Source organism: Babylonia areolata, chromosome 6, assembly GCF_041734735.1.
Source record: "Babylonia areolata isolate BAREFJ2019XMU chromosome 6, ASM4173473v1, whole genome shotgun sequence".
Classification (NCBI taxonomy): domain Eukaryota; kingdom Metazoa; phylum Mollusca; class Gastropoda; order Neogastropoda; family Buccinidae; genus Babylonia; species Babylonia areolata.
Genome location: NC_134881.1, coordinates 5,398,127 through 5,422,580, shown reverse-complemented (window position 1 = coordinate 5,422,580; position 24,454 = coordinate 5,398,127). Strand labels below are relative to the sequence as shown.

The following is a 24,454-nucleotide window of genomic DNA, read 5'->3' as shown; positions in this document are numbered from 1 at the left end:
GATCTTCAGCAAGGCGATTGAAGTCACCCACAGAGGAAATGCAGCGTTCTTCTGCAATGGAGTTGGTGCTGAAACGTGAAAGGGCGTCGGCTACCACATTGAATTTGCCCTGGATGTATTGGATGTCAGTGGTGAATTCAGCAATGTAGGAAAGATGTCTTGTCTGATGAGGGGATCGGTCAGTTTGACTCTTGAGAGCTGATGTTAAGGGTTTGTGATCCGTGTACAGAGCAAAAGAACGTCCTTCCAAAAAATGTCTGAAATGTTTGATGGCACTGTAAACTGCAAGAAGTTCACGGTCAAAGGCACTGTACTTCTTTTCTGTTTCTGAAAGCTTTCTGGAGAAGAAGGCAAGAGGTACCCAGGACTGGCCTTGACGTTGTTCAAGTTGAGCTCCTACAGCAGTGTTGGATGCATCCACTGTAAGACTTGTTGGTGCATCTGTTTGGGGGTGATGTAAGAGCACCGCCTCATTGAGTGCTTCTTTGGCTTTTTCAAAAGTAGTTTGGCATTCTGCAGACCAGTCAATGGATTGTCCTTTACCGCTTGCTTGGGCATGAAGTGGAGCCAGGATGTCTGCAACATGTGGGATGAAACGATGATAGTAATTCATCATCCCCAGAAACCGTTGAAGGCTGGTACGGTCGGCAGGTGCAGCACAGTCATGGAGGGCAGCTACCCGGTCAGGGAGTGGACGTATTCCTTGAGCCGTGACATGATGCCCAAGGAAATCCAACTCACTAGCACCAAAATCACACTTGCCTTTGTTGATGACTAGTCCACTGGCTGAAAGGAGCTGAAAAAGTTGTCTCAGGTGCTCAAGATGTTCCTCATGTGAGTGACTTGCTACAAGGATGTCATCAATGTAGACAAAAGTGAAGGGAATGTCCCTTAGAATGCCATCCATGAGACGTTGGAAAGCCTGGGCTGCGTTCTTGAGGCCGAAAGGCATGCGGAGAAATTCCCAGAGGCCGAAAGGTGTGATGATGGCAGTCTTAGCAATAGAAGATGGTGCCATAGGAATCTGATGATAACCCCTGACCAAATCAATCTTGGAGAAAATGGTGCATCCTGCCAAATGATTGCTGAAATCCTGAATGTGAGGCAAGGGGTATCGATCATCTTTGGTAGCAGTGTTGAGGCGTCTGTAGTCACCGCAGGGTCGCCACTGGCCATTTGACTTGGGAACCACATGTAGGGGTGAAGACCAAGGGGAGTTGGACCGATTTCGCTGAAATCTTTTAGCGGCAGATACAGCTTCCACGGATAGGCCCATGGTCACACCATGTGTCAGGTTGAACCACTGAAATCTGTTGGACACCTGCAGTGCATGTTTCCCAGATACGATCTGCAGCTTCAGCAAGCTCTTCTACATTATCAATGTTATGTCCTGCGAGGATGCCACGAATGTCGTCAGGAAGATTTGATAGAAAAAGTGCACGCTTCAGTGTCTGTGGATCATCATTCAGTGCATTGATCTTACGCATGAGGGCAGTAGGACGTTTGTCACCCAGTCCATTGAGACTGAGCAACTCTGCATCTTTCTGGGCCTGGGATTTTCCAAAGGTCTTGATGAGAGCACTTTTCAAAGTGTTATATTTGTTTACAGCTGGTGGATTGAGGAGAATTGATTGCACTTCATCTGCAGTGTTGATGTCAAGAGCACTGACAACGTAGTCATACTTTGTTTGATCTTGCGTGATAGCTTTGGTGCCAAACTGGGCTTCAACCCTCGCGAACCACACTTCTGGAGATTTAATCCAGAATTCTGGGAGCTTCACAGGCACTGCATTCACTTCGTTAGTAGGTTGACTAACAAGAGTCTGCATTTGAGTTACTAAGTTTGCCAGAATGTTTGCTTCAGGAGACTCTTGTGCCATTTCTTACGTGATCTGGAACGGGGTCACTAATGTAGAGTATGCAACAAATGGTTTTGTATAAATAAAAACTCGGGAAACTCTTAGATAAGTCCCACGACTTTTAATACAGCTTTCGACGATCCGTTGAGCCAAAACGGAAGTAGTAACCAAGGAAACAAAACAAGGGAAGTAACTTATCTAAACTAAACAAAGGAAGCAAATAAAACGTAAGAGTGAGACGCTACAGCGTCAACTGACAAAGTATTTGCAGAGAAAATGGCAATGTTAAAGTTTACCACGGACACACACACACACACACACACACACACAGAGACAACCGAACACCGGGTTAAAACATAGACTCACTTTGTTAACACAAGTGAGTCAAAAAAGCAGCAAAAACAAAGAAACAAACTGACGCATTCACGACACTACATTGAAACATTTTTCTCTTCGTGTTTGGATCTGTTGGTGAAATTAAAGTGTTGTGAAACGGGGTATACATAGCTACGGAATAAAAAGACTTCTTTAAGTCCGGCAGAGGCATGTTTACCCCAAAGGACTGCAACCTCATTGGGCAGTCACTCACGCAAACGGAAGTATCTGAGCTGACAACAGATGACTTGGTGCATGCATCGACGACGGAGACAACCTGTGGAATCGCCAATCAGTCAGCTTCCACCCACCAGATTTCTCAGCGCCCAAGGACGTATGTAATCTATATAAGTCCGTTCTCAACACTCCTCTGGCTCAACACTACAACCTGTACGATAAAAACTATGCACGACCACGACAACACTTCCGCATTGTGACATCAACACTGAATACAGACTGGACACTTTCAGTTTCTCTCGATCACATAAAAAAGAAGGTTAGTGTCAGCGAAAAAACTGAACTGAAATATTATTGAAGTGTTCCGTCCCCATAGTCGCTGCCATCCGATATTAATAGGGTTGACAACACATGGTTTGAGAGGCAAGGCAAGTTTAGATGGCTTTTTGTGTGTGTCAACCACTGTGATCTGTATGGATAGTTATGTGTGCTCTGTGTTAACCAGCCTTCTGTGTCGATAGTTATGTGTATGTCAATCACTGTTACGTGTACAGATATGTAATAACTGTCATCTGTATGGGTAGTTCTGTATGCACTGTGTCAACCACTGTCATCAGTATAGATAGTTATGTGTATACTGTGTCAACCACTGTTATTTGTACTTAATGTGTATACTTTCTCAACCACTTGTCATCAGTATAGATACTTTACATGTATGTTGTGTCAACCACTCGTCATCAGTATAGATAGTTATATGTATGTTGTGTCAACCACTGTAATCTGTATTGATGGATATGTGCATGGGTGCAACTCATCCAACTAGGACGGAAATCTGATTTTAGATTTTTCAGGATGGAGGACCTGTCAAAAAGGAAAATGGAAGAGCTCTTTTGAATGTTTTGTTCTGTGTTCTCCATTTGTAGACCCAATAGAAAAGATTAAAGAAGCTTTGAGAAGAGATTGACTTGTCAGTCACAGGTTTCCAAACATTCAGTTAAGTCACGGCTGTTGTCGTCAAAATACTGATCATGACAGAAGGCATTCACACACACACACACACACACACACACACACACACAAACTCACACAAGCACAAGCAACATGCATGCAGGCACAGATAAACACACATATGCCGATGCGTGCAGTCTCCATCCCTTCCCAGCTGGCCCTCTACATTCATTCAACAAAAGCTGCAAACCTTGCCGCTTTATGCCCAAGTAACTTTGTAGCAATTGGAACAACTCTGTAGATCAGTGTGTTCTGCAGCAGCAGATGGGGTGGGTGTGGTGTGTTTGTACACAAATGTGTACTTGTATGTTTGTGTGTGAAACAGATATGCAGCAGTGTATTTCTTTATCACTCTATTGCTTTATGTAAATAAATATTTTTAGATCTGCTTCATGACTTCTTTGTTGATGGATTGATGCAAAAAAAGAGCTGTTTATACTTACTCAATTTACTATCTGAAAATAAAGTTTTTACTTTGACACACCCAGACACACATCAACACCCCCCCCCCCCCCCCCCATACACACCCCCCCCTCCCCCCCCCACCCCCCCCCCCTCCCCCACCTACACACACACCAAAACTTCAATACAATTTAAACTTAACCTTCCCATTCACACATGTACCCACCCACATGCCCACAAAATGATGTGCTCATATATTGCATTCTCTTTTGTCGCAACAGATTTCTCTGTGTGAAATTCAGGCTGGTCACGCCAGGGAGAGTGTGTCACCACAGTGCAGCAGCACCTTATTTTTCTTTTTCTGTAGACAATGAAGATGGAAGACACTTTACCAGAGCCAAGGACAAAGACCGTTCCGGATGACCTACGTACAGTACTAGAACAGCTACAAACTGATGTAGCAATAATGAAAAGAGAACAGAAAATGTTGCATGGTAAAAACAACCAGCTAGCAGCTGAATGTCAAACACTGCGAAAGAGCTATACGGAGGTAAAGGCGGAAAATGTGAAATTGAAGGACCACTGCACATACCTTGAAAAAGATGTGAAACAGGATGTGGCTGTGTTCAAGTTATACCTTGATGCATTTCAGGATGACCACAGATCACTCCTCCAGGCACAAAAAGCTTTCAGAGAGAATCTTGACAGTGTACAAGCCAGGATAGCTAACATGAACACTGTCCACACTAACACTGAATGTATTAAGACCTTGGAAGAATCACTGATAAAGGCGACATCAGTCACCAACGCACTAGCGACAGAGCTTGGTGAGTTATTCCTGTTTGTTATATTTTGAAGATTATCTCAGATTGTCAGTCGGTCAGTCTGTCTGTCTGCTTCTCTCTCTCTCTCTCTCTGCCTCTCTCACTCATTCTCATTCGTGTCGTTTCGTTTCACTCTGTCACGCCCATCCACCTCAAAAGTAAACCTACTAAACAGGTCAGTGATCATAATGTTCTGGGAGTTATAGTTGACAATGATAACATCTGTCTTGAAATCCTTACATAAATTCCCTGTGCAGAAAGACATCCCTAAAAAGCTATCATCTGTCCAAAATTAAGCATTTTCTTGACCTCCATTTTGGAAAATCTTTTTTCGAGCACATATATCCAGTCCTCAATAGATTATGCATCAATGCAATGGGACACCGCCAGTGCCAATGCAATGAAGCCGTTACTGAACCTTCATAAATGGGGTGTCAAGCTGGTACTTCTTAAAAAGACTTTGCTTCTGGACTCAGACTATAAACGAGCAAGATTCTGAAAGATTATAAGATTCTAAAACAATGCTCATATTTATGATAACACTCCCAAACCCATTCTGCCAACCACACATAGCCGGCCAACTACTCCCCTGCACAAAAGCAGTTCATCGCTGCTCCAGTAAGAAATAAGGTAAAAGATAGTGGGATAAATAAATGAATATATAAACAATTAAACATGTATGTATGCATGCATATACATAGGTTAAAAAGCAAAATATACAGAGGTAAATAATCAATTGTCAGTGAAAGAATACATGAACGGATAAACGATTAATATGTAAATACATACAGAAATAAATAAATAAGATAAATAACTTGACCAGTGGATGAATGTGTGACTGATAAAAGCAAACTGCAATCACAGTGTTAAAAGGTCAGACTGCCATTGTAGCATTCACACTCACAGAACTTTTAAGCATGCTCACACTCGCTCACTCATTAACAACCACATGCACACACAGACATACAGACACAAACACAGACACAGACACACACACACACACCAGCAAACAAACAAACAAAAAGCTGTACCTATTAACAAAAAGGCTCACACACAAAATCCTGTATGTTGTGGTTAAAGGGGCTATCTGTATGTGGGGGTGGGGGTGGGGGGGGGGGGGGGGGGGGGGCGTATGTTTGTGCACATTCATGTGCGTGTGTCTGTGTGCATGCATGTGTATGTGTGTATGTGTGCCCGTGTGTGTATGTGTGTGTGTGTGTTTGTGTGCTCATTGTGTCTGCGTACATACACATCGTGTGATTGCTCATGCATGCCCGTGTATGTGTGTGTGACAAACAAAATATGAACTCCTCACTGAGGTGTGTTGTGAAGATATCATATTGTGACCACCTCTTGCTTCTGTGCTGGTCTTCCACAGACAAGGTGAAGGTCAGTGTGAAGACAGACTACAGCAGTCTCCAGGCAGACATCAGAAAACTACAGTCAGACCAGGACAAGTCTGTCAAACAAGAGTCAAAGGTTCAACGTGACGTGGACCAGCTGCAGGTGGAGCAGAAGAAGATGGAAGATGTGTGGAAGGAGGCAAAGTCAGTCATCACTGCACTTGAGGCCCAGCTGGGTGAGTACACTGTGCTGGTCTTCTGTCAGATGGACACTGCTTTCTCCGTGCCCTTGTGGAGATGTCACCATCCTCTGTTCTGTCTGCTTTCTCTGTGCCCTTGTGGAGATGTCACTGTCCTCTGTTCTGTCTGCTTTCTCTGTGCCCTTGTGGAGATGTCACTGTCCTCTGTTCTGTCTGCTTTCTGTGTGCCCTTGTGGAGATGTCACCATCCTCTGTTCTGTCTGCTTTCTCCGTGCCCTTGTGGAGATATCACTGACCTCTGCTGTCTGCACACACGCACGCACGCACACACACACACACACACACACACACACGCACACATATATACACACATACACGCACACGTTAATCTCCTCCTCCCATCTCTAACACAGATTCATCCATGTCCCCCCACCCCCACCTCCATCCCCACACCAGAACCTCCCCTTCCATCCTCCCTGGCGTTCTCCTCCCCCTCCACCCACCCCCTCATTGCTCAGCTCCCATCCCAGTCTAGAAATGACGATCATTCCGATTCAGTAAACAATAATCATAATCACAAAAATTCTCCCACACCCCATCCTGCCCACCCACAAATAGCTGATACAATTACTCCCCGCCCCCACCTCCTCACAAATGGATTTCATTGCTGATCCAGTAAAGCAATAAGCAATGTCAATGATGGTGAGATGGATAACTGAATAAATAAATAAATAAGTAAGTAAATAAATAAACATCTATATATGTATATACAGGTAAAAAGACAGTATAACTAGGTTAGTAATCAATAGTCCATGAATAAATACACGAGTGGATAAATCAGTCAATTAATCCATCAGTCAATTCCTATGATGTCTGAAACACTTGGTATGCTTGTAGATATTTGCCATCAGGATCGTCAATAATGTGGGACAGAAAATTGTGAGCTATTCTAAATAAAATTTATGCAAAATAACATTTATTTCATAAAAAGAAATCATATGCTTTCAAACCCAAAGTGAACAATTTTATTGAAAAAAAATGATTGATTGGTTGATTTCGGATAAATTGATAATCACATAGCACTCCCGAACTCCATTCCATCCATCCACACATTGCCTACGCATGTAATCCGCCCCTCCCCCTCCCCCCCTATGCCCCCCCCCCCCTCCCCCGAAAAAAAATTCGTTACTGCTCCAGTAAAAGGTAAACAGGGTAAAAAAAAACAACAACAAAAAAAACCCTGATTAAATGATGTATCTATATCTATCTCTCTCTATACATATGCCTGTGCATGTGTGTGAGACAAATAAAATATGAACTCCTCACTGAGGTGTGTTGTGAAGATATCATATTGTGACCACCTCTTGCTTCTGTGCTGGTCTTCCACAGACAAGGTGAAGGTCAGTGTGAAGACAGACTACAGCAGTCTCCAGGCAGACGTCAGAAAACTACAGTCAGACCAGGGCAAGTCTGTCAAACAAGAGTCAAAGGTTCAGCATGATGTGGACCAGCTGCAGGTGGAGCAGAAGAAGATGGAAGATGTGTGGAAGGAGGCAAAGTCAGTCATCACTGCACTTGAGGCCCAGCTGGGTGAGTACACTGTGCTGGTCTTCTGTCAGATGGACACTGCTTTCTCTGTGCCCTTGTGGAGATGTCACTGTCCTCTGCTGTCTGTTTCTCCGTGCCCTTGTGGAGATGTCACTGTCCTCTGTTGTCTGTTTTTCCGTGCCCTTGTGGAGATATCACTGTCCTCTGTTCTGTCTGCTTTCTCTGTGCCCTTGTGGAGATGTCACTGTCCTCTGTTCTTTCTGCTTTCTCTGTGCCCTTGTGGAGATGTCACTGTCCACTGCTGTCTTTTTTCTCTTTGCCCTTGTGGAGATATCACTGTCCTCTGTTCTGTCTGCTTTCTCTGTGCCCTTGTGGAGATGTCACCATCCTCTGTTCTGTCTGCTTTCTCTGTGCCCTTGTGGAGATGTCACCATCCTCTGTTCTGTCTGCTTTCTCTGTGCCCTTGTGGAGATGTCACCGTCCTCTGCTTTCTCGGAATGAGTGCACAGATGTTTTGATTAGGATCTAGATATGTGTACCAGTTTTTTAACACACACATGCACGCACACAACACACACGCATGCATACACACAACAACTTGCCATGCAAAAGCACACACACACACACACACACACACATTCTCGTGCTCACACAGACATTCGTGCAGGCACACACAGAGTCTGTGTGTGTCTCTTACTGTCTGGCTGTCTCTCTCTCCCCCCCTCTCTACATACATGATGGAGGGTATTCGTGTGTGCGTGCATGTATGTTTGCGTGTGTGTGTGTGGTTTTCTTTGCTTGCATTCCACAGACAAGGTCAAGGTCCAGGTAGCATTCCACACCCAGATGACAAAAGATGACACGTGCTCACAGCCCCAGACCATTGTCTGTGACCGTGTGGTCAACAACGTGGGTGATGGCTACAACCCGGTGACGGGAGTGTTCACAGCCCCTGTCTCAGGCACTTACAGTTTCATGGCGAACTCCAGTCCTAACAGTGATGATGTCAGCGAACGTGCAGCTCTGGTCATTGTGGTGGAGGAGAGACCGATCAGTGGTCTGGTCGCACTCGGCAGAGGATGGTCCACAGCTCACTGTGCGGTTCACGTGCAGGCAGGTCAGACTGTGAGCCTGAGGTCACACCATGTTGCCCAACCTTTTAAGAGAACTTTTGGCAAATGGGCAACGTACTTCACAGGCATGCTTCTTCAGCCAGATTTGTAGTGTGTTTGTGGAGGCATGGGAGACTGGAGGGTGGAGTGAGGAAAAGTCTCCCTGTCTGTCTGTCTTTCTCTCTCTCTCTATTGTCATGTGTACAAAAGGTGCTAAACAAGATGCATGTAGTCCTGTTCTATTTTCTTTGTTCATCAATGAATTAGCACTAAAAAATAATTGAAAATGGTCGACGTAGTGCTACTTTAACACCTGATTTTATTGCATTGTTTATTTTGTTATTGGCAGATGACATTATTTTGTAGTCTGAAAGGCAAGTTGATCTCCAAACACAATTAAAGAATATCTACAGTGCAGCAGCTAGGCTCAAGCTCAGAGTCAATATGAATAAGAGCAATGTGTTCTACTAAAAAAAAAGTTGACCATTTAGCAGCTAGAGAGAGATGGTTCCTCAATGCTGAAAAAAAGATTATTGTCAATTGTTATAAATATCTTAGTATATATTTTTCTATTCAGTTTAGTTTTGCAGTTGCTTGTGGAGACCTTGCAAATAGGGCAAAAAATGCTTTGTTGCACATTATGCGTAAATTAAGCATACTTCAAAATAATTCCATATAGGTGTTTTTGAAAAAAATGTTTTAAAACTGAAACTAAAGAAATATTGCATCTACATAAACATTTAAGATATTTTCAGGTTCAGGAAAGACTGTAGACTTTCAAGACAGCAAATGTTAATAAATCTTGATAAATGATTCATTATTCAAGATATCGGGGATAATGTGCTCCATTAATGCTAAAAACGATTCATCTTTTAGATATTTTTAAGGATTTGTGTGTCCCAAAATCAATATGTATGCATCACTTTATGTAATTGTTTTCTTGTTTATACATCATTATTAACTATTAATCGGCACAGCTGATCGTACCAGTTCTGAAGTACAGACATCCAGCTGAACTAATGCATGCTCCGTATCAGTGCTGAAGTATAAAAAGGTTGAAAGGAAACAACAGTCTTACAATGCAGCATCAAATGTATCCCTGGTAGCGTTATTTTGATTAGGTTTTCTTCTCTGTCTCTCTCCATCTCTCTCTCTTTCTCTCTCTATGTATGTATATATATATATATATATATATATATATATATATGTGTGTGTGTGTGTGTGTGTGTGTGTGTGTGTGTGTGTGTGTGTGTGTGTGTGTGTATATTCTCTCTCTGTAATATATATATATATATATATGATGACGACGACAACGATGACCGCTACAAATATTACTGATTGTGGGTGTGGAGGTGACGCTGGTGCTGATTATGGTCATAGGTGTCCTACTATTCTAGTTTATTCAGTTGTTTATTTTCTTTTCTTTTATCATATTTATTTATTTATTTTTACATTTTTTCATCAATTAATCATAGATGTAAAAGAAGAAAATAGGCAATTGCAATTATTTAGGCTCTGGCCAAAAGCTGGCATTGTGAAATTGCATCACAACATGTAGGTCATGGCGTGCTTGCATCATAATAGCTGTGTAAGAGTGACCCTGGTGACATGTAAGCAACTTATCCCTTGAGGAAGGAACGTGATCGTTCCGAAAATTTGGAATATTTGACAGATTGATGTGTTTGTTTTCTTTTTATATATATAATGTATATATATATATATATAGATAGATAGATATAGGTGTGTGTGTGTGTGTGTGTGTGTGTGTGTGTGTGTGTGTAATAAAACAGAAGTAAGAAAATAGAGTATGTTATGCGATCACAAAGTTTAACAAGACCAGTTGAACTTCTCACTGCAAACTTCGTCTGCTATTTTGACGGACTTCTTGGCAGTCTTTCATTGTCGGAAAGAAAATTGTTTCACAACAGAAAACGATGATATTAACTATAATTATGAAACCTATATATCATTCAGATACTTACTAAAATAAGTAATGTAAAGTTTGTTTCCAAATCTTTTTTTTTATATCCCCGTATTTGAATCAAAACCTCAACTGCCTTGATCCATGCGACAAGACTTCCACGAAGCCGGGCATTGAAATCTCAGATCTGAAAATAGATCTAGTAGTCTAAAAGATACGAGGTCTCCACATTTTTGTTAAAACAACGTTGCTCCTTAAAAGCTTTCGGGTCATTTTATAAAGCATTTTTAAGATGAAAGAACGATTTTTTTCAGTGATGGGTTTGACTAGATTTATTTTGTCTGGAAGAGCAGTAAAGCGTCAAGAAAAATTGGTAAATTTTTAGCCTCATCTTTTAAAGACTGAGTAAAATCTATCAAATGGAAACGTAACCCACGTAAAAGTAGAGAACGTGATCTTTTATCTGACAGGTATCTTAACTCGATTGGTTTTAAGGACCAATGTCCGTAACCTATTTTTTTCACCAACTCTCTCAAACCAGAAGCAGACGTCGGCAAACTTATTTACCATACTGCGTTTTGAAGAGCGAAGGATACTCCCATCAGTTTCACTCACACTGTCTTCCCTCCAACAAAGAAACACTTACAGGAACAAACAAAGGAGGTTTTATTTTCTGATATATCTTTCAGCTCGATGTATGCAGCATTGAACTTGCCAGGGCGAAGTGAAAAGTGATAAAAATACGATCCGTCAGCCATATTTACACAGCATTACATAGCGGCCGGACATACCTATTTAAGTCTCCCGATTTAAGCCATGTTTCCCGTATCATTAATTAACGGTTTATTTCGTTGAGGCTATTTCCGGGATTCCGAAAACACCGGATTACCGCATCCCAGTTGCAGTAGCGAAGGCGATGATTGGTTAGGAGTCAGCGTGACCTCGTTTTTCTTGTTCGCAATCGAAAGGAAAGAAATACAAATTCTGAACAGAACACATACAGTAACACAGACTACACCATCAACGTGTTTACTGCATATGATTATTTTAAAGTGGATGCTCAATTAACTAGAATGAACATAAAAGAAACTGAATTGACCGTACTTTCCCCGGCAAGGTGTATCCAAAGTTGTCGTATATATGATTAGATCCAGAGTAATGGGCTTAATGTTGCAGTGTAGTAGAGGCGATGGCAACGTCTCCTTTACCGTAGACTTTAAAGAATTCCTTAAATACCCGAGATACATCAAAATAACATGATTTAAACAGCGTTATCACTTCGAATGCCACAGTCGATTTATCGCGCTTAAAAAAGAAAGAAAAAAAGTATGCTTAAATCCTAATTTTTGAACGTTATTCCTAGATCCGCAGTGGTGGTGGTGGTGGTGTGTGTCCATCGAGATCGATGATGACCATCGTTGTCATCCAGCTGGGGCATGGGGGGAGGGTGGTGGTGGGAGGGGGGGGGGATGCTCATGAGTCTATCTGTGAATGCGCAGATGGCTGAATAGTCCAATCTGCGCACGAAATGTTCGCTGACAGATGGGGCAGACAAAGACAGGCATATCATTGTCAGGGAGCTTGTTTGCCCGTGACTTTCTGGCCTGCCTCTTCTGAACAGCTGCAACAGTCCTGGTGGCCTCGCACAACTTGGCGCCTTTGTGCACAGCAGCGCGCCATTTGTCACGGTCCATTGCAGATTCCTCCCAGGTGTCAGAGTTGATGTCAAACGCTTTCATAGAGACTTTCAGAGTATTTCTGAAGCGCTTATTCTGGCTTCCGTGTGATCTCTTCCCTTGTTGCAGCTCGCCATAGAAGAGCCTATTGGGCAGCCGATGGTCTGGCATGCGCGCCACGTGTCCAGCCCAGCGAAGTTGGGACTGCATCAGGATGGTGAAGATGCTGGGAAGGGTGGCTTTTGCAAGCACCTCCGTCCGTGTCTGGGGTCCTGTCTTTCCACTTGATATTCAGTAGCTTCCTGAGGCATGTTGTGTGGAAGTGGTTCAGCTTCTTGGCGTGTCGTTGGTACATTGTCCAAGTTTCGCAGGCGTACAGTAGTGTGGGGAGAACTACTGCTCTGTAGACCTTTAGCTTGGTCTCGAGACCAATGCCTCTTCTGTTCCAGACAATAGTGCAGTGACCAAGACACTTTCTTTGCACCTGAACATGCTAGGTTCGAATCTGCGCTCAAGCCTCTTTTTTTTTCATTTTTTTTTTTCAACCCTAAGCTTTATGATAACAAAATCAGAACACATTTTAACGATTAATTTTTATATATTTTTTTAAAGTGTATCACAAGTGAGTCTTGAAGGCTTGACTCTCTCGTTTCTTAAATTGATCACGATCAGTTTATCACTTTATCAGTTTGTTGGCTGATTGTTAACTGAATAAGGTAATTTGATAAAAAGAGGCCCGATCGTGTGTACACGCCAAAGGCTGCTCAGTTAACAAATTGATATATCAATACGTTGGTTGTAGTGATATTTTTCGGTGGATGCTGTTATTTGTTGGGTTGGGTTTTTTTTTGTTTTTGTTTTTGTTTCGGAGAAGGCGTGCGGGGAATGTTTAGGTAGTAAGTGATTGCGGGCGTGCATGTATACCTCACAAACACACACACACATGCTTATTTGCTTTTTGTTGTTATTGCTGTTGTTGTTTTATTGATTTATACTGATTAGTGTTGAGGACAAATTGCTAAAGCTATATTTTCTATTTTACCAAGCCCAGTAACAGTTTCCGTTTTATTACATTTGTTCAAGCCACTAACTTCGTTTCAATAAGATAGCAATAAAGTTTCGTCATAAATGATTTGGCAGTTGTTTGTCAGTTGATCAAGAAGAATGTTCAAATCGTGTGATGTTTTGATAACTGTCCTCAAATCTGTCTGTCTGTCTGTCTTCCTATCTGTGTGTGTGTGTGTGTGTGTGTGTGTGTGTGTGTGTAAAAATATTCACCTCTTATGGGTTTCGAACCTGCGCCCTCCCAGCCGTCAGTCCGTGAAGCGAAGCACTTTATCATGCCATTGTCTGCATGTTTATCAGTCAGGTGTGTTTCTTTAACGTCAGGAAACACGGAACGACACTGAACCTGTTATCTGTGTGTGTGTGTGTGTGTGTCCGTAATGTGAAGCAGGGTTGAATGAAATGTGCACAAGTCATAGTGTGTGTTGTGTGTGTGTGTGTGTGTGTGAGAGAGAGAGAGAGAGAGAGTATGTGCGTGTGTACGCGAGTATGTGTGTGTACATGTGTGTGTGTGTGTGTGCGCGCGCGCTTGTGAGTGCAGCAATTTGTCACAACATGTTATACGACATTTCATGCTTGAGTGACTGAAGTGCAGCGACTGACTGCCATGACACACGTGTGTACGTGTCAGCCTGTGCCTTGCTGTCACTGCCAACAGTCGGAACACCTTCCAGGACAGTGTTGTGTATAATTTCGTCTAATATCACTTACAGTGAAAAGACGTTAAACTAAAGAACGAACATGTGTATAATCGCGCGCTGTCTGCTCGCACTGCTGCGAGTACAACCACCCACCCCCCCTCCCCCCGCCTCCCCACCCCCTCCACCAGCGGCATATCAATTCCAAAGGTGTTTCTCCTTAGCTTCCACCACCCTTTCAAGGTTGTTTTTTTTAAGTTTTTTTTTTTTTTTCACTTCATCCATTCAAACCTTTCCTTTACACAACCACCCACACATATACCCAACTCCTCCCCCCCCCTCACGCTCCAGTCCCCCCCCCCAACACACACACACCCACACACACGCGCGAGGACACTCGCACTGCCCAAAGTGATCCTGTCCCTCACATCTGTTCTCCACACACACTGACCCCTGTCCTCACATCTGTTCTCCACACTGACCCCTGTCCTCACATCTGTTCTCCACACTGACCCCTGTCCTCACATCTGTTCTCCCCACACTGACCCCTGTCCTCACATCTGTTCTCCACACTGACCCCTCACATCTGTTCTCACCACACTGACCCCCTGTCCTCACATCTGTTCTCCACACACACTGACCCCTGTCCTCACATCTGTTCTCCACACACACTGACCCCCTGTCCTCACATCTGTTCTCCACACTGACCCCTGTCCTCACATCTGTTCTTCCCACACTGACCCCTGTCCTCACATCTGTTCTCCCCACACTGACCCCTGTCCTCACATCTGTTCTCCACACTGACCCCTCACATCTGTTCTCCCCACACTGACCCCTGTCCTCACATCTGTTCTCCACACTGACCCCTCACATCTGTTCTCCCCACACTGACCCCTGTCCTCACATCTGTTCTCCACACTGACCCCTCACATCTGTTCTCCCCACACTGACCCCCTGTCCTCGCATCTGTTCTCCACACACTGACCCCTTGTTCTTCACATATGTTCTCCACAGTGACCCCTGTCCTTCACATCTGTTCTACACACACTGACCCCTGTCCTCACATATGTTTTCCACACACTGACCCCCTGTCCTTCACACATGCTCTCCACAGTGACCCCTGTCCTTCACATCTGTTCTACACACACTGACCCCTCATTAGTAAACAGCCTTGGGGGATGGATGTAAAAACTTTTAATTCATCTGTCTACAGCTCTCATCACATCAAAACGTACATACGATCAAGAAGTGTACTTTAGTGCCCTGAAATGTTTACTTCAAAAGTTACAAAGGTTAGATTGTATAGCATATAAACTTGCACTATGAGTCCCTAGTCACACATCAAATTTGGAAACATACAGAGAAGCTGGAATTCTACCACTTGACGAATATCGAGAACTTATGACATCAAAGTTTGTAATAAGAGCAAGCACAAGTGATAAATACATTGGAGAGGATCAAGTTGAAAATTAGATAAGATACAGACTTTCCGAAAAGGGCCAACTCTATATCATCTCAAATGACAATAGCAACATATACTTCTGACTGAATCGAAAGTTCCAGAATAGATATTATTAAAAAAAAAAGATTAAAAAAAAAGTGGCAGCCGCACATACTTCTGTAATATTATGCAAAGGGACAAATGGAGTCCAGACAGAGTGCTTCTGTGTAAGCCACGTTTATTCCGCCAAGTTCAGATTAACCGGAGTTATTTCCCTTAGCTCGTCTCAATACACAGAGCACTACAAACGCATGCATCATACTACAACTTCCACACCTGTACCATTATGGGAGACACAGAGACCAGCTTTTGATATAACTATACAGATGATTTAGTACTTGAAAATAAAAACACGGGTGCAGCTTTTGTAATTCCAGCACTTAGTTAAAATTGAGAGATCACTTTATGTTGGATGTAAGCTATCTATATTTACAGCTGAACTAATGGCTATAATGTTTGCGTTGGAATATCTGATAAATCTCCCAGTAACTATATTCAGGGTCGTTTTATTGGTTGACTCAAAGTCAGTCTTACATGTATTAAAATCGTTTGATATAAAAACTCAACCAGATTTTATTTTTGAAATATATTGTTTATTGCACATTCTATCAGCCAAAGGCACAGCTACTGAATTTTGTTGGGTACCCTCTCATATTGGTATAAAAGGAAATGAAATGGCCGACATAACAGTAAAAAAATAAAATTAAAAAATAAAAAATAAAAAAGGTACACAAAGAACAGAGAATACTTTTGAAATTGTTATCAAACAATAAGTTTCAGAATGTTGCAGACTTCTTGAGTCTTCAATATGAAGCAGATGTCAAGCTAGTGCTGATGACAGGATTTCATACTCAAAGGAAAGGGGGTTTACAACCGTGAAATTACACAATACAGATTGATGGATTTCCCATTGTTCTATCATATACTGGTGATCTCTCTGGTGTCTCAGTCGAATAAGACAAGACGTTTTGAAGACAAAGTTTAGCAAAAACGTTTTTTTGTGTTGCGGTAAGCAGATCACACTAAATCATATTTTGTTTCATTGTCAAACGATTGCCAGGTTCCTCCCAAAGTCATGTAAGCTTACGGGATAGAATATTTTCAGAACAAGACATAAAAGAAATAATGTCCAACCAGTTACAGTTGACTGAAATTGCCGAATCCCTAGCGCTGTTACTTAGTCCAATGGGAGTGTTTCTGTAATGCGATCTTCCGATATTGATTTCCCCCCCCCCCCCCCCCCCCATATTGGTGTTAATGTTGTTAATTGCCTTTACACATTTACGAATTGTTGATTCCATTGTTCTAATTTATCGTTTTTGTTTCTTTTCTTTTTCTGTGTACCCCTCTTTAACTACCACCTCCAACCCTAACTATGATCACACACACACACACACACACACACACAAACACACGCGCACGCGCGCGCGCACACACACACACACACTGACACACACATACTACACACATGACACGTCTATCACTCAAAGTGAAAAGACGTTAAAGATTGAACACGAACACACTCACACATACACGCGCGCGCGCGCGCGCGCACTCACACACACACACACACACACACACACACACAATCAAATAACCTGCCCGGAACAACTTTTGTGGGATGGAGGCGAAGAGGGTATGAAGGGACACCACTTTCATGTACTTTTGTTTTAAAGGGACGCCACTGCAGCAATCATGGCTGTTCTGATTGTTTGTTGCCGTCTTCTGGGGTCTGGAAGAGGTCGTCTCTCCCTCTTAGACTGTTCCAGTCATGGCCACAACTGCAGACAGCTGAACACGCTGCACAACGCCCGATGCAAACGTCACCAACAGATCAATCGACAAGTTGTCTACACGCAAAAGGCAAGCAAGAAATATCAATGTCACATGTGGATCAGTAAAGCCTACGATCATGACAATGTCACAATCGTATGATAGTGTCTGATAAAGACTATCAGGACAGCGGGGGAGTCAGCTGCTTTCCCGACTATCTGAGCTATATGTCTTGCCCAAGTTACATCCCTACTCTTTCGGTCTGCTTTGAAATGACTCCAGAAATGCCAAGTAGCTTCCAAGGCTGCAGCACAAAGAGCCAGATGTGCAATCTCAAAGAATCTGCTGTGTAATGTTTGTGTCTAATATCATGCAGGTCCCAACAGTCAATGAGCACACATATCACAGTCAGAGAGAGGCTTGTCACGGGAAATACATCAGGGCCCTTCTCCCCTTTTAAGGAACTGGGAATGAGTGAAAAAAGTGTGCCCCATGTGCAGTCTATCATATTTGATACACGTCTCCACACATGCCAGCATTTTCTTTCATTTTGGATTTTGTTTTTATTAACTATTTAGCCAACTTTTGTCACATTTTGTCACATTCCTATGCTTCTGGCCTTGAGGCTTGATGTAACTATCCACTAAAGTTGCTTTCTCTCATAGCATTGCAGTTAATGAGTTATGTAGCATATTGTGGGGGTTTTTTGTTTTTGTTTTTTTGTTTTTGTTTCCCTTACTTACTGTCATTCTGTATAAGAATCAATGTTAACTGTCATAATTCCCAGTGCATGCGTACTTTGGATGTGTGTCACTCTGTATACATGTGTGTGTGTGTGTGTGTGTGTGTCACTGTGCTTCTGTTGTGTGAACAGACTACACCGTTTATGAAGGTCTGTTTGTTTTGTTTGTTGTTGTTGTTTGTTTTTTTTTGTTTTTTTTAAGAACTGACTGGATTTTACCCTCTGTTGTTGTGAGTGTGAGCTGATATCAAATAATCCATTACTCAATGACTCACTACTGCCCCCAGTACTGGCATGATTATCAAAGTTAACCAGTAAATTTTGTCAAGTATGGCGTACCTAAGATGTAGAAATTACTAGAAATAGAAAATGTTATTTACAAACATGGATAATATTTATCTAGAACAACCTTCCACATCATACTTGTTCAACTGACTCTGTCTGAGCCTTTTGCTCTTCACTAAAAACACATCTTTTCAAAACCTATCTGTAAGCACTCTTTATTTCTTACTTCTCCAACACTGCCCTATGACTGTCAACTCAGACAGAGTCAGTTGAACAAATACAGAGAGAGAGACTGAAGGAGGCAGGGAAGGGGGGGTGGAAGAGGGAGAGAGAAACAGTTTTCATGAATGGTTCATGTCATTTGTTACTTTTTCTTTCATGTAAAGCGCACTGAGAGAAAGGGCACTATATAAATATACATTCTTATTACTATTATTATTAACGTACAGTCCACATGCTTTGATCGATGCCTTCTTCAAACTGAAACTGTGTCTGTATTTTTTCCTTTTTTCTTTATTGCTGAAAGTGTTGTTAATTGTGATCCCTCATCACCACCTGAGACTTATGTCACAATCTCATCTTGTTTTTTTTTCTTTTTAACTTCCTGTTCATAGATTTAAGAAAAGGGAGGGAAAAAAATATATATACATTTTTTTCTGATTTAAAAACAATTTCCTGACTGGTCAGAATGTGCCCAAACTACAGTTTGCTTGAACAGGTAAAACTATTTTAAGGAAACATGATGTAAACATATCAAATGTCTTTATGTGTCAGTTTTTTTTTGTGTGTGTGTGTTTTTTTTTTTTTTAGTGCATGAAAGACGTTTGAAATTAAATCAGTATTTTTTTTCTATAGTAATAACTAACACTGTGTACTCATAGTATACCAAAGATATTTGGTTGAGTTAAACTATCACATCATCTTGCTGAACTAAAACTTGCTTTTGTTGTTATTGTTGTTAATGTGCAAAGCCTTGCAACTTGATTAACCTTGCAACTTGTTTTGTGATAGATGCTCAGTTTCAATTACTATCAGTACACTTTAGCAAAATATATATTGAAGGGCACCTTTGATAGGAAAATCCTACAGTGTGTGTGTGTATTTATGTGTGTATATATAATGGTAATAATGGACATTTATATAGAGCGTTTCTCCAGAAATACTGCTCAAAGAGCTTTTCATTTCATTCTCAACTCCCCGCCTGCCCCATCAATACTCCACTCCCACCCCAGGCCCCCCACACACGAAAGCACGTGTCAGAAAACACTCCCGCAACTGAACATTAGAAAACACCCACCCACCCATGATACCCTCCCGAAAACGCATCCCTGCAACAGGCATTCAGGCACGCACACACATGAATGCACGGACACTTGCCAGTACCCCACCACACACACACAGCAAACAGTCTCTCCACAACAAAACATGCACCCAAAACCAGATCACACCAAGATGAAAAACAAAAACAAAAAAACAAACAAACAAAAAACCCAAAAATCCTGCTTTTACTGCTGTTGGAAAAGATGTGCTTTCAGAGCAGACTTAAAAGATTTCAGAGAGACAGAATGACACAAATGTTCTGGTAGTTTGTTCCACAATGACAGAGCCTGGAAAGAAAACAATCTTTGACCCTGTTGCTTCTTCTTTTTTTTCTTTTTTTTTTTTTAACAACAAGGAGTTTTAAAATCCTGGTATCAGAAGCAGAATGAAGGTGACGTGTTGAAATGTACACTTCAAGGTCAGAGAGGCAGCAAGGACCAGGGCTTGAGCGGGCAGAAAACGTCAGAGCAGAAAGCTTGTATTCAATTCTTTTTGAAACTGGTAGCCAGTGAAGAGAGCGGAAGAGAGGAATAACATGTTCAAATTTGGAGGATCTGAAAATAAGTTGAGCAGCATTGTTCTCAATTCATTGAAGTTTATCCAGTGAAGTTTTTGGAATGCCGACAAGAACTGAGTTGCATTCATCAATCCTAGACAAAACAGATTCGCAGATTAATGTTTTGGTTGCTTCCATAGACAGGTAATTGTGAATAGAACTAATTCTTCACAACTCAAGATAAGCTGATTTGCGAATGTTTAAAATGTGTTGTTGAATTGACAGACTGTGGTCAAGACTGACACAGAGGCTCCGCACTGATTGGGAGAGAGAAATGACAGTGTTGTTTACCAGAAGAGAATGAGCGAGAGATGGTTGGTTCATAAATTTCTTGGGGCAAGCAAGCAATAGTTAGTCATTTCATCATTTAGCTGTAGTGTGTTGAAGGTCATCCAAGACTTCAAGTCTGTTATACACTTTTGTATGCGTGTCATTAGTTTATCAGTTTCAGCAATAGAAGCTGACTGATAGAGTTGAGTGTTGTGTGCGAATCTCTTGTGCGAGAGACTGTGACTGTTTATAATATCAGACAGTGGGTTAGCGTACAGAACAAACAGAATAGGGCCAAGGACTGATCCCTGTGGGACCCTATATGATAACAGAGTTTCGGTAGAATATTTGGCATTTACACAGACAGTCTGGGTTCAATTCATCAAGTAGGACTGAAACCAGGAAAGAGCAAAATCATGAATGCCAAAAGAATGCTTGATTCTTTCAATGAGAAGTGTATGATCAATTGTATCAAATGCAGCAGTAAGATCTAAAAGAGCAAGAACTGAAATTTTGTCATTGTCGAAACCACAAAGAATGTTGTTTACAATCTTCAGCAATGTTATACACACTTATGCACACTAATATATATATATAGGTACCTGTTTAAGATCTGACAGGATGTGCCTTTGGGATTTCAGAGCCAGCAGCATGGGGATAGAAGAGGACAGGTCACCAGGCATCAAAATCTAACATTTGGAGAGTCCTCGCTGTTTCATCAGGTACTGAATATTTTGCTTTACTTAACTGCATAGAAGTGTATGACAGACATTAACTTTTGATGAATATTATTTATATTGACAAATATTCTTGGCTTGTTTGTTTTCCTGATTCGTTTTATGGTGTTTTATTTTACTGGCTGGCTGTGTACTTTCCTGTATGATGTCAGTAAATTTGCAGTGTATAACTAGGTTGAGAATGTGCATGATTGTGTTTGAGAGAGTGTATTGTATACATGTATTTGTTTGTGTGTGCTTGCATTTTGTGAGATTATCCATCAAAGAACTGCTAAGTGTATCCATGTTTCTCCACATCTTCTACAAGTGATTTGATTTTTTTTCTAACAATGATGCATCATGGATAGAAACTTTATAACTGAAGAAGTAAGATACTGTTACACAATTGCCAAACACAACAAATGAAAATGTACATATTTCTTGCAAAGTCTGTTCCATGAATACTCACGCCATCCCAGAGGCTTTTCAGTCAGCTAAGTTAAACCAAGAAGTCGGTGAAAAGGATGCATGAAAAGTGCATGCTGAATTTGGAACTGAACTGAAGTTGGAACCGAAGAGGGCATTTAAAACAATATGTGAAAAATTATAACTGCATGCGTTGCTCACATTTTTTCCAGGTTGCTGGCTGACAGCTGAACAAGAAAGGTATGTATCTGATTGAACCAAAGCAAGTAATAGACACTTTGTTCCAAGGTGATTGATCAGGCTGCAGAACACTAGCAGTTGCCAGCTGAGGAGAAAGTCTCCAAGTTTTAACTCATGCAAGATGCAGCTTCTGAAACTTTTGCAGACTGAAGTTTAACTTTGGAACAACCTCAGTCCGTAGTCACCTTGTGCAGGAGCATCAACTGGAGAATGCAGCTGGTGTTTACTCTCAAGATATTGACTTTCCAATGGCAGCTCCTGCTGTGTCGTCAGCCTAGTTTCTTTGTTTTAACAGATCACCAAACGCTTTCTACCGGAGCGACTATGGCATCCGGGGGCATCCAATTTGAACCCTCAAGACATCCGTGGCCTGCCGCACGACCAGGCGGTAACAGGCACCGACATTCTGAAGTCGGTTGTCACCTATATCTGGCCCAAAGGGAACCTAGGCATCAAGGTCAGGGTCATCACTGCACTCTCCCTCCTTGTGGGAGCTAAGGTATGTATATTTTAATGGAGGTTCTGGTGAAGTAAAAGTTGTACTCAATCATTGCTTTGTTATTGCTGTTGGTGTGGGGGCACATGTGTGTGGGAGAGGAGAGTGGGGGCATGAGTGTGTGTGTGTGTGTGTGTGTGTGTGTGTGTACGTGTGTGTTATTTTTTCCCAGACAAATGCCAAACCTGATTTTTGCCTTGGAAGTCACTTTTTCAGATGTTCAAGCACCAGTCAGTCTATTCTCACATTATATTTAGTGTGACTGTCATGAACTTGCAGTTGTGTGAGATTGTCTGTTCATTTATTTTCTTGGACAATAGGCTACTGCTGTAACAGGAGGTGATAATTTTTATTTTATATTGAACTGCCCTGTTTGTGTTGATTTCCATCAGTGAATAATTGAGCTGAAGGTATTTGTATCCAGAATCAATCTGCTATTTTGTCTCAAATGTGTTTCTTCTGACACCTGGGGAAACAGCCTTGATCTGCCAGACTGTATTCAATCATCAGAACAGTTTGAATTGACTTTTTCATCTGAAGTTTGTGCATTTATTTATTGAATTTCTCTGAGTTGTTCCATGCTGAATCGTACAGAAAGAGACTACTTTCTCATGAAAGTGGCTGACTGACAATTTAGGAAAATACTCAGTTTGTCGTGGATGGTGAGGCTCAAAAATCAGACCTCAGAAGCAAAAAGTGGTCATACATGAGAGTATGTTTGTGCTCTTATATGTGCTTGCATACATGTGCATATTTGTGTGCATGCACAAAATGTGCATGTTACACACATGCTTGTATAGACTTGTATATGCACACTTATGCTAATGTACACATGTGTTAGTGTGCGTGTGTGTGTGTGTGTGTGTGTGTGTGTGTGTGTGTGCCTGAGATCAGAACTTTTATTTTTGATACCAGAGCTTACTATCCAAAATATACCAGGCTGGACAAAATGACTAAAAACCATATTCAGTGTACATGTTTGTCAAGGTTGTGAACGTTCAAGTACCGTTCATATTCAAGTACGGAGTGGATTACCTGAATGACTCCAACAATTGGCTGCACATGAGTGACCCATCCAACACCCTGACGACTGCTGCTGTGGCCATCATGATCGGATGTGAGGCAACATTCTCTTGTCAATATAGAGCATGGAAAATGCATGAAACATCTGTCATTCTGAAGATTTCGCTTTGTGTGACCTTTCCGTCCTTTCACAGCACCTTCCTAAGCCAGAGTCAATGAATGTTCACACAAGATGTACATCTTAGCCTGCTACCTGTCACGGGGTAATGCTTGTGGAAGTACTTGACAACAGAACATGCACATTTCTCACATCACTTTGGAAGTATTGACAACAGAACATGCACATTTCTCACATCACTTTGGAAGTATTTACAACAGAACATGCACATTTCTCACATCACTTTGGAAGTATTGACAACAGAACATGCACATTTCTCACATCACTTTGGAAGTATTGACAACAGAACATGCACATTCCTCACATCACTTTGGAAGTATTGACAACAGAACATGCATGTTTCTCACATCACTTTGGAATTTTTGACAACAGAACATGCACATTTCTCACATCACTTTGGAAGTACTTAACAACAGAACATGCATATTTCTCACATCACTTTGGAAGTATTGACAACAGAACATGCACATTTCTCACATCACTTTGGAAGTATTGACAACAGAACATGCACATTTCTCACATCACTTTGGAAGTATTGACAACAGAACATGCACATTTCTCACATTAGTTCTGAAGTACTTGACAACAGAACATGCACATTTCTCACATCACTTTGGAAGTATTGACAACAGAACATGCACATTTCTCACATCAGTTTCTAAGTACTTGACAACAGAACATGCACATTTCTCACACACCTGGCTCTAAAGGATTAGGAGTCATTCCCCCCCCCCCCTCTCAGCCCCCCCTCACCTCTCCACCACTAACCCCCTTCCAAGA

The 24,454-nt window shown here is 41.8% G+C and overlaps 2 protein-coding genes across 3 annotated transcripts in view; both read left to right on the top strand.

The window, feature by feature from the left end:
- Positions 1-2,306: 2,306 nt before the first annotated feature.
- LOC143283255 (uncharacterized) lies at positions 2,307-9,967 on the top strand. 2 transcript variants are annotated; one of them, XM_076589430.1, is made up of 5 exons: positions 2,307-2,730; positions 4,103-4,648; positions 6,024-6,224; positions 7,578-7,778; positions 8,548-9,967. In XM_076589430.1, exons 2-5 carry the CDS (start codon positions 4,192-4,194, stop codon positions 8,958-8,960), a joined length of 1,272 nt encoding a protein of 423 aa, XP_076445545.1. In that variant the 5' UTR covers positions 2,307-2,730; positions 4,103-4,191; the 3' UTR covers positions 8,961-9,967. The 2 variants fall into 2 exon arrangements, with proteins under 2 accessions (XP_076445545.1, XP_076445546.1); XM_076589431.1 differs by lacking the exon at positions 6,024-6,224.
- A 7,365-nt stretch (positions 9,968-17,332) lies between these two features.
- LOC143282685 (iron-sulfur clusters transporter ABCB7, mitochondrial-like) overlaps positions 17,333-24,454 on the top strand; it is a 43,406-nt gene continuing 36,284 nt past the window's right edge. Inside the window, exons 1-4 of the mRNA XM_076588364.1 lie at positions 17,333-17,512; positions 21,237-21,317; positions 22,273-22,476; positions 23,461-23,590. Coding sequence (XP_076444479.1) covers positions 17,345-17,512; positions 21,237-21,317; positions 22,273-22,476; positions 23,461-23,590 — 583 coding nt within the window. The 5' untranslated portion in view covers positions 17,333-17,344. The remainder of the gene's footprint in view (positions 17,513-21,236; positions 21,318-22,272; positions 22,477-23,460; positions 23,591-24,454) is intronic.

Coding starts and splice junctions, on each gene's coding strand:
- LOC143283255 (XM_076589430.1), top strand. CDS start 4,192: ATGAAGATGGAAGACACTTTACCAGAGCCAAGGACAAAGACCGTTCCG. Junction 4,649..6,023: donor CGCACTAGCGACAGAGCTTG/GTGAGTTATTCC, acceptor GGTCTTCCACAG/ACAAGGTGAAGGTCAGTGTG. Junction 6,225..7,577: donor TGCACTTGAGGCCCAGCTGG/GTGAGTACACTG, acceptor GGTCTTCCACAG/ACAAGGTGAAGGTCAGTGTG.